Source organism: Rhinopithecus roxellana, chromosome 12, assembly GCF_007565055.1.
Source record: "Rhinopithecus roxellana isolate Shanxi Qingling chromosome 12, ASM756505v1, whole genome shotgun sequence".
In the NCBI taxonomy this organism is placed as follows: domain Eukaryota; kingdom Metazoa; phylum Chordata; class Mammalia; order Primates; family Cercopithecidae; genus Rhinopithecus; species Rhinopithecus roxellana.
The window spans coordinates 22,536,156-22,550,364 of record NC_044560.1 but is presented as its reverse complement, the minus strand read 5'-3'; the positions used below and the strand labels follow the sequence as shown (position 1 = coordinate 22,550,364).

Here is a 14,209-nt window from a genome sequence, read left to right as displayed (position 1 = left end):
GGACTGACACCTGAGCTGCCCTTCCACAAGGAAGACCCTGCCTGAGAGGAGGGTCGAGAAAAGGACATGCCCCCCAAGAGCCGCCTCTTCCAGGGGACCTGAGGGGACTGGGGGCGCAAGGCTAAAGTGCCCCAGGCTCCCAGAAGTCCCTGCAGGGCGGCGGGCGGGGGCCGCACCCCATCTCCGTTGTCCTGAAGTACATCACAACATTCCTGCATCTGTTTCTACTTTCAGACCCAGGGAAACTTGACAGAGCCGCTGCCTGGATCCCCACGGCGGCCGGGACATGTGAGTGTGTGCGGGGGGGCCCCGGGCTGGCAGGCCGCCCTGCCACATCGCAGGCAGGCCCAGGAGGGAGGCTGAGGCTGCTCGGAGCCGGCCTGGGCCCTGCTCTGGGCCTCCAAGGCAGAAAGAAGGGGCGTCCTGACCCCGGTCACCCAGAGAACGACCCCCCCATGCTTCCCAGACAGAGGCCAGCGAAAGGGTCAGTCCTGTCCTTGCTTGGGGCGCCTGTGTCCAGAGCCAGCCAGGAGTGGGGGCATCAAAGGGTGAGGGTGGCTGACTGGGTACTTACTCTTCACCCCAGATTCCTGGGCTCTAGCCCCCTGCTCAGCCCTGTGCCGGTTCCTCGGGGCCTGGCACCGTCCCTCCTTCCCTCTAACCTTCCCTCCCTGCAGCCACAGTCCCTGTCCCCAACACCTCCTCCAGCCCATTCCCACATCCAAGAGACCCCGCAGAGGAAGCTGAGGGCCAGGGTCTCACTTCTCGGTCACCCCTACCCCACCTGCCACACCCCACACCCTCCAGGCTCCCCAAGGCTGGGCAGGGATCACCTGGGCCCACAAAGCCCGGCTCTGCAGGCGAAGGGTGGCCTCACACAGCCCCAGCCCTGGACCAGGCCTCCTCGGCCAGCCTCCCCCGCCACCTAGCAAGCAACCCCGGCCTCCCTCAAATCAAATCTAAGGGACATCACAACCAGTCCAGGTCCCTGCTGATCAACCACGGCAGCTTCTGCTGTAGAAAATCTTTAATAGGATCTCCACCCACAGGCTCACTCCCCAGTCCACCGAGAGAGGCCTCAGCACCACAGCGAGGCTTACTGTGGCTGCAGAGGGTCTGCAGTTGGGGTTATGGGGACCTGGCAACTTGGCCCTCGGTCCCTTTCCTGGCCTGAGCCTGGGGCAAGGTGCGGCCAGGATTCCACAGAGCCATGCTCCACAGGAAGGAGCCACCGCCACAGCGGCCTCTGCTTCTCCATGTCCACAGCCACCCTCTCAGGCCAGGCCCGGGCACACCCCAGAGGGCGGGGATGGTTGAAGCCAGGAGCCCGGGCAGGGTCTCCAGGCGACACTCACCCAGGCAGGTCCTGCTGTCAGTGTGGAGCCGGAAGCCGGGCTTGCACTCACAGAGGTAGGAGCCTAGGGTGTTCACGCACCGCTGCTGGCAGCCACCGTTGTGGGTTCGGCATTCGTCCACATCTGGAAAGGAAAGGGGAAGGGTCAGCAGCTGGGCACCCGCGCCTTCCTGCCTTGCTGACATAGCCCCCCAGGTGCCACAGGCCCAGACCCAGGACCCCCCATGCCTCAAGGGCACCATCTCTGAGCCCCTCACCCACACCTGCCGGAGCTGGAGCCGAGGAGGCACGGTCTGCGCTCCCACCTTGGACACCTGCTCAGGAAGGAAGAGCCACCGTCTCGAGGGCCAGCCAGAAGGTGGGGAGCAGCAGAGGGCTCCAGGGACAGGCTGGGCCCCTAGCGCCTTTCAAGACTGAACCTGGAGCACACGCGGTTTTCTTAAGTCCAAATCCACAAAGTGCTTCCTGGGCAGTGTCAACCACTCCACTAGGACCCACAAGCCCAAAAAGAGAAACTGACAGCTTTTGAGATGGCCATGCCCAGGCTGTGGGGGGAGTCTGAGAGATGGGAGGGAAGGGGCGGACGTGCTGGCTTGAAGAGTGTCCCCACAGTTCATGGCCATCTGGAGCCTCCCAGTGAGGCCTTGTCTGGAAACAGGGTCTTTGCAGCTGCCCTAAGTTCAGGCTCAAGATGAGATTGTTCCAGATGAGGGTGGGCCCTAAATCCAATGCCCATGTCCCGACAAGAGACGCACAGAGAAGGCCATGTGAAGACCAGGCAGAGACTATAGTGATGAGGCCACAGCTAAGGATGGCCAGAAGGAAGAGGTCAGGAAGGTCCTCTCTACAGGTTCACAGGGAGGGTGACCCTGTGGACACCTTGGGTTCAGAATCGTGGCCTCCAAACGGTGAAAGAAGAAACTTCTATTGTTTGCAGCCACCCTGTTTGCAGTGTTTATTCCAGCAGCCCGGGGAAACTAATGCGGCTGGGGTCAGCCTGGGCCCCCCACACCCACAGGCTCCCCATGCAAAGACCCAGAAGGGCAGCCCCACCGCATCTCAGGCAGGAGCCCCCGCTGTGCCAGCGCCCTCCCCTGTGAAGTGCCACCCACCATCCCAGAGCAGCCCAGACCCCGTCAGACCCTCCCTGCCCAAGGGCCAGCTCAGTTTAGAACCACGTGTCCTCAGGTTCCAGACTTAGCTGAGGCCCCACTCAAAGGCGGGAGGGGGAATGGGAGAGCAGGAAGGGGTCGAGGGCAGCCTGGTCCTGAGGACTCTCCACGCATCTGCACTGCCTGGACTTCCACAGCCTGGGGACCGACCAAGGGGAGCAGAGCAGCAGCCCAAGGCCACAGACACCTCGCAGGACCCTTGTCCCCCCCGCTGCTTACCAAGCCCCCTGAATAAGCATGGCTGAAGAGAACAGGGAGGGATCCAAGGGCAGGTCCACTTTTGAGAGGAAGCCTCCTACCACAGGACACCTGGGCCCACCTGCTTCTATGCCCAGCCCCGTGGAACAGGCATAGGGAAAGTGCTGGCTGGAAGCCCAAAGGTGCAGTAGGACCCCTGGAATGCACCTCGAGCTGAGAGCCGGTGGTGCTCCAGGCATCCTTCCCCTGATACCCTGCCAGGTCTGGAGACCCAGGGGGCTGCACCCAGGCCCATCACCACCCTCTGCAGGAACGTAGTAGGAAAGCACAGATGTGGAGATGGCTTTGGGCTGCCCAGCCTCTCATCCCACCCTCCAGGCCCACGTCGCCAAGCCAGGCCTCAGGGGAATCCAGGCAGCGACCGAGGCAAACAGAACAGAGCAGACAGGCAGGAGGCCACAGGCTTCCTGGACACCTGTGTATGCAGCCCCTGGGCTAACCTGGGTCAGAAGCCCTGCAGCTGCTGGGCCCCTGCCAGCTGGCCAGAACACCCAGCACACAGGGGCTCTCAGAGGAGAAGCAGCCAGTGGCGGGGACAGATGGAGCTGTGCAGCCTCAGCACTGCCCACAGAACATGCCGTGACCCCCACCGGAGAGACTTCCAGAAGCACTCCAGGAGGACTCTCCTAGGGGTCCGGGGCCTCTGGGCATGGCAGAAGCTTTGGAAGTGCCAGTAGTGCCCCGGCCAGAGAGGCTAACATGAGGGAGAGACCGCGTGGGCCATATAGACAGCATGGACCAACTACAGGAGGTGCCAGGAGAGGAGGGCAAGAGCCCAGTACCCAGGTCAGGGCAGACATGGGCATCACCCCAGGCACTGCAGTCCATCCCTGCTACTCAGGCCAGGTGACGCTGTCTTTTTTTTTTTTTTTTTTTTTTGAGACAGAGTCTTGCTCTGTCGCCCAGGCTGGAGTGCAATGGCGCAATCTCGGCTCACTGCAACCTCCGCCTCCTGGGTTCAAGCGATTCCCCTGCCTCAGCCTCCTGAGTAGCCGGGATTACAGGCACCCGCTACCATGCCCGGCTAATTTTTGTATTTTTAATAGAGACAGGGTTTTACCATGTTGGCCAGGCTGATCTCAAACTCCTGACCTCAGGTGATCTGCCAGCCTTGGCTTCCCAAAGTGCTGGGATTACAGGCGTGAGCCACCGCACCGGCCCAGGTGACACCTTTTATCCGACAACCTCACCCACCCCAAAGCCGGGTTCACAGATCTGAAGAGAGGGAGGGGCTTCTGAGAGCCGCCAAGGAGTCACCATGGGGAGAAAGACAAACACGTGCTCTTCCAAAAGCTCTGAGCCGAGCGTCTGGGGCCCTCTGGCCAGGGTGACAATGGAGGCCCTGCCCGCTGACCTTGCCTCGAGAGGGAAGGCAACATTCAGTTCAAAATGCCACCGGCAGACTCCCACCGGGTGTGGCCTCGCTGAGAGAAAATATGATTTCAAACGACCAGTCCTCGACCGCATGGGAAACATGGCTAGCCTGATCCCTCGCTTCCAGGGGCTACACAGAGCCGAGGTTCTCTAATTCTGCTTAACAATCACCAGGTCCATGATCGGCTGTGACCACCACGCCTTCCCACCACCTCCAGTTCCCACCCACGGTTCCGGCGAAAATGCCTGCCTTCGGGACTAAATCCTAAAACTCCGGCATCGGAGCACTGTTGACAGCTAGCTGCAAGCAGCCAGCGCAGCACACACCGAGAAGTTCTTCATAGCTGTCCCCGAGCCTGAGTCCACGGATGACACCCACCCACCAGGCTGTGCCCACCACCTATGGAAACCCTGCTGCCCATCCACACTCTGAGAATCTGCCTGCAACCCAGAGATGACACCAACAGCCCCAGGAGGCCGGGGTCTCTGCCTGGGACCTCCAGGGCCATCCACTCCCTGCACAAGCCACACCCACTCTGGGGAGACCCCCAGGGTCCCTAAGCCCTGAGGCTGCCTCCCAGAGGGGGCTGCAAATGAGACCAGGAACCCTCTCCACCTGCACCATGAAGTCGTCACTGCAACCTTCACAAAGACCAGGATGGTTTGCAGGAAGAAGCTTGAAAGCAAAGGGTTAACAGGCCCCCAACAGTGCCCCAAAGAAGCTCGAGGGACAGAGGGACCTGGTGCCCTCCAATGAGAGTCAGCTGGGGTGCAGATTCATGCCCAATGGGCAGGGCAGGGTGGGTGGCACCCACCTGAAGGGCTCAGGAAGGAGGCCCTTTCCCCCTGAGCTCAGATCCCTCCATCCAAGACCCCTGAGAGGGGGAAAAGTAATGATGTAAGTGTCCTCCTGCTACGTGGACAGGAACACTGGGACTCCAGCATCCCAGCAGGGCTCGGCCCCGCCTCTCTCAGCCACTAGTCCCTCCAGAAATTCCACGCTCCTTCTGGAAATGCACAGGCCCAGGTCGGCTAGGCCAAGCCCTTCTCACCCTAGCCGCACCGTCCGGTAGTGGCAGGGGGCTGTGGTGATGGAGACAGGATTGGTGGGTGGGGGCGGTGAAGCGCACCCAGGCTTCCGGTGCCTGCTGTTTGCTGTCAGCCAGGATCAGCTTCTGGACACAGCGAGCCAGCTCAAGGGTGAAGGATTTGGGGCCTCCCACTTGGACAACAGAGGCCTACAGGGACAGGCACTTGGCCAGACAACCTCCTGCCGGGGTCCCCTCCACTCTGAGATCTCGGCCCCTTTGAACTGAGCAAATCGCCTTAATAGAAATGATTTTCGCTCAGAAAGTAAGGCAGGAACACGTCACCCAAACCCTTTCCGCCCCACTCCCAAGGCACCCCACGTGATGGCAGGGCTGAGCTGTTCTCAGACGGCTGCAAGGATCCCGCAAGTGCTGAGCCGGTGACCCTGGCTGCGGCTGTGACCTGAAGAGCCATAGGCACAGTGGCCTTTCAGGACAATGTGGTCAGCTGAATAACGAACGTCCCCCAGAGATGTCCACATCCTCATCCCCAGACCCTCATCTGGCAGAGGGACCTACCTTTACAGATGGGACTGAGTTGAGGATCTGGGATGAGAGGTTATCCTGGCATATCCAGGTGGGCCCAACATGATCACAGCGTCCTTATAAAAGAGGGAGGCAGGAGGGTCAGAGGGTGGGGAGGAGGAGATGTGAGCATGGAAGCAGAGGTCAGAGGGAGGCAGGGATTGGCAGGTGCTGTGCTGTAGGCTTTGAGGATGGAGGAGGGGCCACAAGACCAGGAATGCGGGCGGCCTCTATAGGCTGAAAGGGGCAAGAGATAGACTCTCCGCTACAGCCTCCAGAAGGAGCACAGCCCTGCCCACGCCTTGATTTTAGCCCACTTTGGACTGGGCCTCGCAGGACTGTCAGGTAATAAATCCGTGCCGTCCTAAGCACTGAGTGTATGGTTATTTGTTACCGCACCCACAGGACGCAACTGCAGAGCACATCACTGTCGTCTCAGGAGTCACAGAGGCTCAGACCATCTGGGCTGGAAATTGGGGCTCCCAGTGCCACCTCTGGCAGCCCGGCCCCCCGGCTCCTGCGCCCTCTGTGGGTCTGGTCGCACAGCCAGGTTCACGGGAGCCGCGTGCCCTGCAGAAGCTGGCTCCCTAGGTTCTCTCCTCTGCAGACCTGTGCTCCAGGACCAGCCCGTGCCGCCTGCACACAGACCATGCTGCCCACTGAGCCCCGCAGTGGGACCAGGGCCCCCAGGAAGCACTGGTCCCCGAGACGCAGAGGCCAGTGTGGGGGCCTGAGCCTGAGGTGGGCGAGGCCCCAGCAAAGGCCGAAAGGAACCTAGAGGCCCCTATGAGTCAGGCAACAAAACCTGCTCATTCCAGTGACAACGGCCCAGCCTGGAAGCAAATCCACTGTCCCTGCCCAGTCCCAGGTCAAGCCCCACATGGGGAAGGTGGCAGGCCAGAGAGGCCCCAGACAGCTGCGACATGAACCTGGCGGGAGCCATCTGGTGGGAGACAAGTGGGCTCAGAGAGCAGCTATTTTAAGGAACAGCTGGGCCAGGATCCTGCTGCTGCCCTCGGCTAGATACGAGACTATGGACTTTGGCAGCCTCACAACAGAACCGTCAGCATGCTGGCACACGGTGACATGGCTGTGCCAACACGGGCTGGTTCACCGGGAGGCTGGTGAGACCTGCAGTGTCTACCAGGCTGGGGAGTGGAGGAGCCTCAGGGAGCCCATGGGGCCCCCAGCGACCATCACCTACGTCCCACAGCTCCCAGCCCAGGACTACAAAGGCAAGTGGACAGGCATGGCTGGGCTGCCTTGAACCAGCTGCCTCTGCAGAAACCACCCAAGACATACCCCTTCTGAAGCCCGCCTGGACTTACAGGAAACTTGGAGGGCTCTGGGCCCCTGCCAGAAAGCTCTGCTCAGGGCAGTTATCAAGTTCCAAGCCCTGCTTTGTCCCCCACACATGCCACGGGGTCCTCACCCCCAGGGAGCACACACCATTACCTACGGGCCCTTCTCCTTCTCCCCCCCAAAAGTTGGAGCATGCCTGGACCAGGACAGGGGCTCCCAGCTCCCGAGAGACCAGCAACACCCAGCCAGAGGCCTTGGATGCTAACCAGTCGCAAGGCATTTAGTGCCACTGTGGGTGGACCTGGCCTTGGCTGAGCCACACAGCCGGAAGGCTGCCTACCCAGCGAAGATAGAGCCTGGACCCCCCCCCGGGCCAAGTGACCAAGACAGGGATGAAGGAAGCCTTTGCCACACTGAGGGCATCGTGCTTAGTCCTTCAGGCAGGAGAGCAGCAGAGGCTCCGACCAGCACTCGAAACAGCTGAGGAGGGGTGATGTCTCTAAGGAGGCATTTCAGGACCCCCACCAGCCACTGCCTACCCCGGATAATGCAGCTGATGACTCACTGGGAGCCGCACACCCCACAACCCCTCCTCCAATTCCCGAGGGTGCCCAGCTCCAAGCTCTGTGGATCCCAGGAGTTCAAAGCAACCGCGTGGAGGGAAGCGGGCCCAGTGCGGGCCCCAGATCCCAGCTGCAGAGAGAGGCAGGACGGAAAGAGGGCAGGGCTGTAACCTGCTTCCCAGGTCACCAGGGTCCTCAGTTGCCCATGCCTGTGGGGCTCCAGGAAGAACGGCACCTGCCACATTCACAGACAGGACCCCAAAGGGGCTGAGCTCTGGGGACCCTGGAGACTCAGCTCCGGGGGTCCCAAAGGGCCTTTCTCTCTAGCCTGCCTTTTCACTTGACCTGCAAAAACGCCAGTGCCATGGGGAGCGGGGGACCCTGCTCCCACAGACAAACGCCGGGGATGTTTTCCTTTCCTCCGGTCAAGGGACCCGGCCGTTAGCAGTCTCTGCCGACAGCCCTGAGAGGGGACGGGGGTGTCCGACTTCTCAGCGCCCACGGGCCCTGTCCCAGAAGCAGGGCACTGCCCCGCCCTGCTCCCTCCAGCCTAGCTGGCAGCGCCCTGGCGCAAACTTTAAAAAGAGGAAACAAAGGGAGCGCGCCGGGGAGAAGGCGCCCTGGCCCCGCCCGCCCCTGCCCAGGCTCGCCCGGCGCCCACCTGGCCTCTGGTCACCGGCGCTCACGGAGTAGCCGGCCTGGCCCAGGTGGCACGGGTAGCAGCCCCTCCAGAGGTAGCGGTAGTGCGTGCCCGCGACGCGCGCCAGGCCCCCCAGGAGCCCAAGGCACCAGAGCGCGGCCAGCCCGCGGTCCCGGGACGCCCCCATGGCCGAGTAGGCCGGCGGGCAGGAGGGCACGAGGACCAGCCGCGCTGCGCCCTAAGCCGGCGGCCGGGCGACGGGGCAGGCGGCTCCGAGTGGTTCTGGGTTCCGGGCGGGCGCGCAAGCCGAGCCCTGGGATCGGCTCCGCTCGGCGCCGCCCGGGAGCCGCTCTGGGCCCGGCGCGCCCCGCCCCTCGCCTTTAAGTTCTCAGCTTTCCCTCCGCCCCCGCAGGTAAAGGCCAAGTCCGCAGACGCCCGAGGGGGCCGCGCCCGGCCCCGCCCCAGCCCCGGCCCCATCCCCGCCCAGCCTCCCCCAGGGGGCCGCGCCGGCCCGCCCGCCCCGCGCATTCCACAGTGCGCGCTCCCGGACCCGGATACAGATAGGGACCTAGGCACAAACCCAGGCATCCATATGCGACCCACAGACACAGGCACACAGACTCACGTGTGCAAACATGCACACAGGAGGTACACAGACACGCACGGACATACGCACAGGCACACACATGCACAAACATGTGTGTTCTTGGAGCCAACACGGAAAAGAAGCCAAAGCAGCAAAGGGAGTCGTCCTGGCCAGGCGTTGTGGGGGTGGGGCCTGCAGAGGCGGCTGGTGGGGGCTGAACTCTGACAAGGGTGGGGAAGATGGGGAACTGGCCTGAAACTGCAGCACCGATGTGGAAACACTGGGGCTGAGACAGCCCCAGTCCCCCGTCCCCACCTCCAGTGCCTGCACTGTCCTGCCCTCCCCTGGCCCAGGGCCCGTACTTGGAGGGACCCTGGCATCCCTGCAGCAGGTGGTGATGGACAGAGAGCAGGGAGAACTTGCCCACAGGGTAGCCAGCAGTGGCCAGGTGTCAGGCTGCAAAGGCCATGGAGGTGCTTCCCACCCCAGAGCCCTGGGTCCCCATGCTCCTCAAGGGCGTAGCCCGGGGAAGGCAGTCCTCCTAGGGTTGGCAACAGAAGGAACCACATATTACAGCCTCGTCCAGCACTTAACCCCTGCAGGAGAGCCAGGGCTTGGTTCCAGATTCCGGCTCGGACCAGAGTTCCCCGAGCCCCCATCCTCTCTGAGCCCCTTCTTGCACCTGTCCTTAGGAGGGTCACTGGGCTTCCACTGCTAGCCTCCATGGAGATGGAAGAGATTTGACCAGCAAGCTGGGGTGCTCAAGCAGTGATCCCTTCCTGGATCCAGCCCAGCACCACCTCCAGCACTGGCGGTGAGGGTCCACAAAAGGACTGGGCGCCCGCCCACACTGTTTCCAGCCTTTCCAGGAAGGCCCAAAAATCTCCCTCCGAAAGGCAGGAGAAGCGTCCCTGGAGCTCAGCCTGTCCCCAGAGACACAGCCTGTGTCTCCTCTCACAGGACAATAGGTGAGCAGTGGGCACAAAGCCACGTGACTGGGGCCACTGCAGAGACAGAAAGCTTGGGGACATCTTCCAGCTGTCAGGAAGGAGGAGGGTTCATGCTCCCTGGGCCAGCAGGCCCTGTATCTGGGCAAGCCCAGGTGAGGAGCAGAGCCGCGGGTAGAGCTGCAGGGAAGGACTGCCAACCTCAGCTGTGGCCGCCATGCCAGGCCCTGGGTTCTGGGGACGCAGCACCATCCTCACCATTCCCTGCAGGGGAGGACTACTGTCCCCATTTTAGAGGTGAGGAAATTGAGGCTCAGACAGACTAGGATACTGTCCTCAGGTCAAATTCAACTGAGCAGGACTCCAGCCCGGGCAACTCAGGGAAGCAGGCAGCCCATCCCAGCAGAGCCTCCAGCCTCCACCTTTTCTCCACTCTCCACTACAGCCAGGGGCCTGCCTGCCAGCCGAGACCCACACCTCAGAAGCCCGACCAGTGCTAAGATGTGGCAGAGAGCAGTCGCTGCTGATCCAAGGCACCTGGGAGCAAGGGCTGGGGGGCCGCCCTTGAGCACGTGGGAAAGAAGAGGCCCCACCCAGTCCCAGCCTGTCTCACCTTGCCCCGTCCTGTCCACCATCCAGAGCACAGCCCGCCCCCTCGGCCCCCAACACTCTGCAGAAACGGGCCTGCCTGGGCCCTGCCTGTCTGTGGGGCCTCCTAGGGAGCCTCTCCCATCAGCCTCTGAGCCCTGGCCGTGAGCAGCCTCCGTCGATCTCACGGATAGACAGGCTGACGGGTCGGTTTGAAGGTGCCTTCCACGCAGGGCGACGTCATTTATGACCGTAATGTGCATCTCATTGCCAACGGCTCACCAGCAAGTGCCAACGGAAGCTCGAGGGTCCTGCCTTCCGCAGCCACAGTCCAACAGGGCCTCAGTCCAGCAGTTTCCATGGAGGTGGGGGCCAGGCTTGAGAGGAGTACAGGGGAAAACATCAGAGGCCAGGCCTGCAAGGGCACGGGCCGCAGAGGCAGCATCCATCCTCCAGGAGATGCACAGCCGGCCGCCCTGCGAGCGAGCTCTCCCTGGTCTCTGTGCCTCTCTGCCTGCTGCATGACGGGGCCCAGTACTCGGCAGAAGCCTGGGCAGAAGCCTGGGCAACAGAATCCCTGCACCTCTGACTCCAGTCACCCTCACCAACAGGCGACGAGGCTGGGGTCCTCCATCAGCACCCCATCTGGGGAAGGTCCCTCAAGAGGCCCTCGAAGGCCGTCTCTCAGCTCATGCAGGCCCCACTCTGACACCCTCCAGACTCCGGGGTCATGGGAGGAGGAAGAAGCCCACAGGAAGCGGGAGGTACCAGACGCACCCTCAGGATCCCACGCTGTCCCCCAAGTCTTGCCCACCTGGGAAAGGGCTCCTGCCTCGTGCTGTCTCAAGGAGGAGGAAGGAGCCCAGGAGTCGCTGCGGGAGGCCCTGAGCAGGGAAGGGCAGGTGCCTGGAGTCGAGGGCCAGCCGGAGCCCACAAGCCCCAAAGGCCACTGAGCCGTGCACCGTGGCTTGTCGCAATGGACATGCATGCTAGCGTCACACGTCACCATCTCAGTCAGTATGTTCTTAGTAAGAATGAGTAGAAGAGAACTACCTGGTGAGCCATTTTTATATGGACTACATGCTGAAAAGGATCATATTTGCACATATTACGTTAAATAAAATATAGTATTAAAATCAATTTCACCTATTTACTTTTGCTTTTCCGGCGTGGCCCTGAGAAACTGTGAGACAGTGTGTGTGGCTTACATGTGTGGCTTACATTCTGTTTCTGTTGAATAGCCCCAGCGCTCTACTAGTAAAAACTGAGGCCCCAGGTGAGCCATGGAAACGCTCTGTGCCTCAGTTTCCCCATCTGTAACAGTACCTCACTCCTATGGGAAAAGCACTTGACTGAGGATCCATAAAAGTCAACAAATGTGAGAATGGGAGGCCGAGTCTGGAGGCCTGACCATGCTCCTTCCCGGCCCTTTGCTCCCGCAGACACCCCAAGGCTATGCAGAGACCCATAGGAGAGACAGTGTCCAGAGCTGATTCTCAGAGGGCGGGGGACATCCTGGGACCTGTCCACCTCCTAAGCCATGGTGGACACAGCCATGGTCCAGAGGCATCCTGGAAGCCAGCCATGGACCTGAGCCTTGGCCCTCTCCCTTGATAGCCATCACCTCCATACCCCCACCTCAGCACCCCACCAGAGCCATCTGGGGGCCACCGCTCCGGCCCGCCCGTTCCCCTTGGGGCTACCATCACCCCTTCCATTCATCTGGACTCCAAATCCCACGTCCATCCAGGGTGAGGGCTGGGCTACCAGAGCCCGTGTGCCCAGTACCCAGCGCAGAACTGGGGCCACAGAGGCAGCTCCTGGCCCACTGAAGGGCTGTATGGCATGGCCACATCCCAGGGCCTCTCTGGCCTCAGTTTCCTCATCTGTGCATGGGCAGAAGCCTGAATGAGACCAGCTCAGGGACCCGGAAGCAATGAGACATGTGACTTGGGAAGGAGAACCAGAACCCGGTGTCACTACCACAGTGCCCGCAGGGTCCAGGCAGAGGAGGGCGGCCAACAGAGCAGGGCAAGCCTCCAGGGAGCAGCTGTCACAACGCAGCGAGGCCTTCGGGAAGCTTCCGGCCAACAAGTTCAGGCAAAGGAAATTATCTTTTCTGCCCCGAAGCCCCCAAGAGCTATGGGAGCCTCCTGGTATCATATCCCCATCGCACCCTCAGGGTTGCTCGCATCAGACGCCCTCATCTGACAGGCAGCAGGGAGGCTGCCCCTCTCTGCTCACCCAGCCCCCGGACCCCCACACAGCCTACCCTGGCCCCACACAGGCTCCTCCTACCCCGTAGCTTGGAGTCCCCCACTTCCGCTCCCCTTCCCCTCCTCTGCTGCGCCGCGCCCACCTGCCCACCTCCCCTCTGCCCTCACATGCAGGCCCATGATTAAACCCTCATTCTGCCCAGGTGGAACCCCAGTGTGGGTGCCTCCCGGTGGCCCTGGGTCCTGCCCTCTGCCCACGGCTCCTGGGACATTCTCCTGTGGTTTTGCTAAGCCAGTTTCCAGAGGAGAAATGGCTTCCCCAGGGCCATGCAGGGAAGAGAAGTGCAGCCCAGGAGGTCCAGGTCCAACTCTCCCCCAAATCCTGTCCTTACTGGGCCACCTCCTTCGGGTTCCTCCAAGGGAGTGGCTCTGGTGGGCACCCACAGGTGCCCCTGTGGTTGGGCACACGGTCTCTCCTGCTCATGACCCTCCCCAGGTCATGGCAGGCACCGGGCAGACTGTTGGGCAGGGTTCAGTGCTGCACCTCCCCAAGGGGCATCCCTGGGGCCTGGGCAAAGTGTTTCTAGGCAGCTCCGGCTTCACGCCCTGGCTCTGGTCATCCTCTGGTGGCCTCGGCCTCCCTGAACGAGCCTTCCGTGGTAGTCTAGACACCCACCCTTCCTCCTGCCCAACAGACCATGAACTCCCATGCATCCTGCAAAGACACTAACTCAGAGGTCACCTCTGCAAAGCCTCCCCGGCTGGCCGGCCCACCCTAGGTTGGACCCCCCTACCCCTGCCCATCCTCCTCTACTACACCCCTTCACTGGCTCATTCATTTAGTTTTTCATTCAACAACGATGTGTGTGCCCACCACGGGCAGGACATGGCTCTGGGGTACGGTGGCATTGCCCCACCCGACTGAGATGTCCGTCCAGGTCCCCACAGCCCGGGAGGGCTGGAGTATAAATGAGCCCCAGCTGAAGCTCTGAGGTGTGGAGGGCTCTGGGCCATCCCTCCTGCTAGGCTAGGCAGGATTCCGGGCGTGGCTGTGGGGGGCAGCAGCACACCGGTGCAGAGTGCCTCCGAGGCCCCGGCTGCACCCGCAACACCCCCTCCCCCACTCAGTGCCGCCACCGAACCCATCCCGGCCGGAGGCTGTGGGGTCTGGAAGCTGTTTGGGAAATGCTTTCCCGATGTGGAAATGCAGCCGGCGTCTGTGCCTGGGAATGTGTGTGTGTCAGCAGAAGGCTCTCCCAGCCCCCAGTGGCTGGCTCCAGCTTCTCCTCTCTCTCCAAACTGGGCGGCCACCGGGCTCCTGCCAGGACCCAGGCCAGGGTGAGGGCCAATGCCACCCCCAAACGTCACTGCTCCCCCTTGGGGCTGGGCCCTGACTCTAGAACTTCAGGCAAAACTAGAGCCTGAAAGTGGACGGGGTTCAGCCAACACCCCCACTGTTGCGTGTCTGTCCCTCAGTGCTCACCTCTGATGCCTGCTCCACAAAGGCCCCCCTCCGGCCTTGCGGCTCAGGCGCCTGGACACGTGCCTCTACCTCCCTGAGAGGGAGACGATGCTGGGCTGTCCACGCTGTCCCGG

At 62.0% G+C, this 14,209-nt stretch overlaps 1 protein-coding gene across 8 annotated transcripts in view; it reads right to left on the bottom strand.

The window, feature by feature from the left end:
- The window catches only part of MEGF6 (multiple EGF like domains 6), a 128,130-nt gene that overhangs the window by 35,903 nt on the left and 78,018 nt on the right, over window positions 1–14,209 (bottom strand). For 7 of the 8 annotated variants that reach the window (XM_010361767.2, XM_030941607.1, XM_030941602.1 and 4 more), the window contains exon 5: window positions 1,356–1,478. In XM_010361767.2, coding sequence (XP_010360069.2) covers window positions 1,356–1,478 — 123 coding nt within the window. Of the gene's footprint in view, window positions 1–1,355; window positions 1,479–8,297; window positions 8,527–14,209 lie in introns of those variants that run through there. The other variant, XM_030941609.1, reaches the window with a different exon arrangement.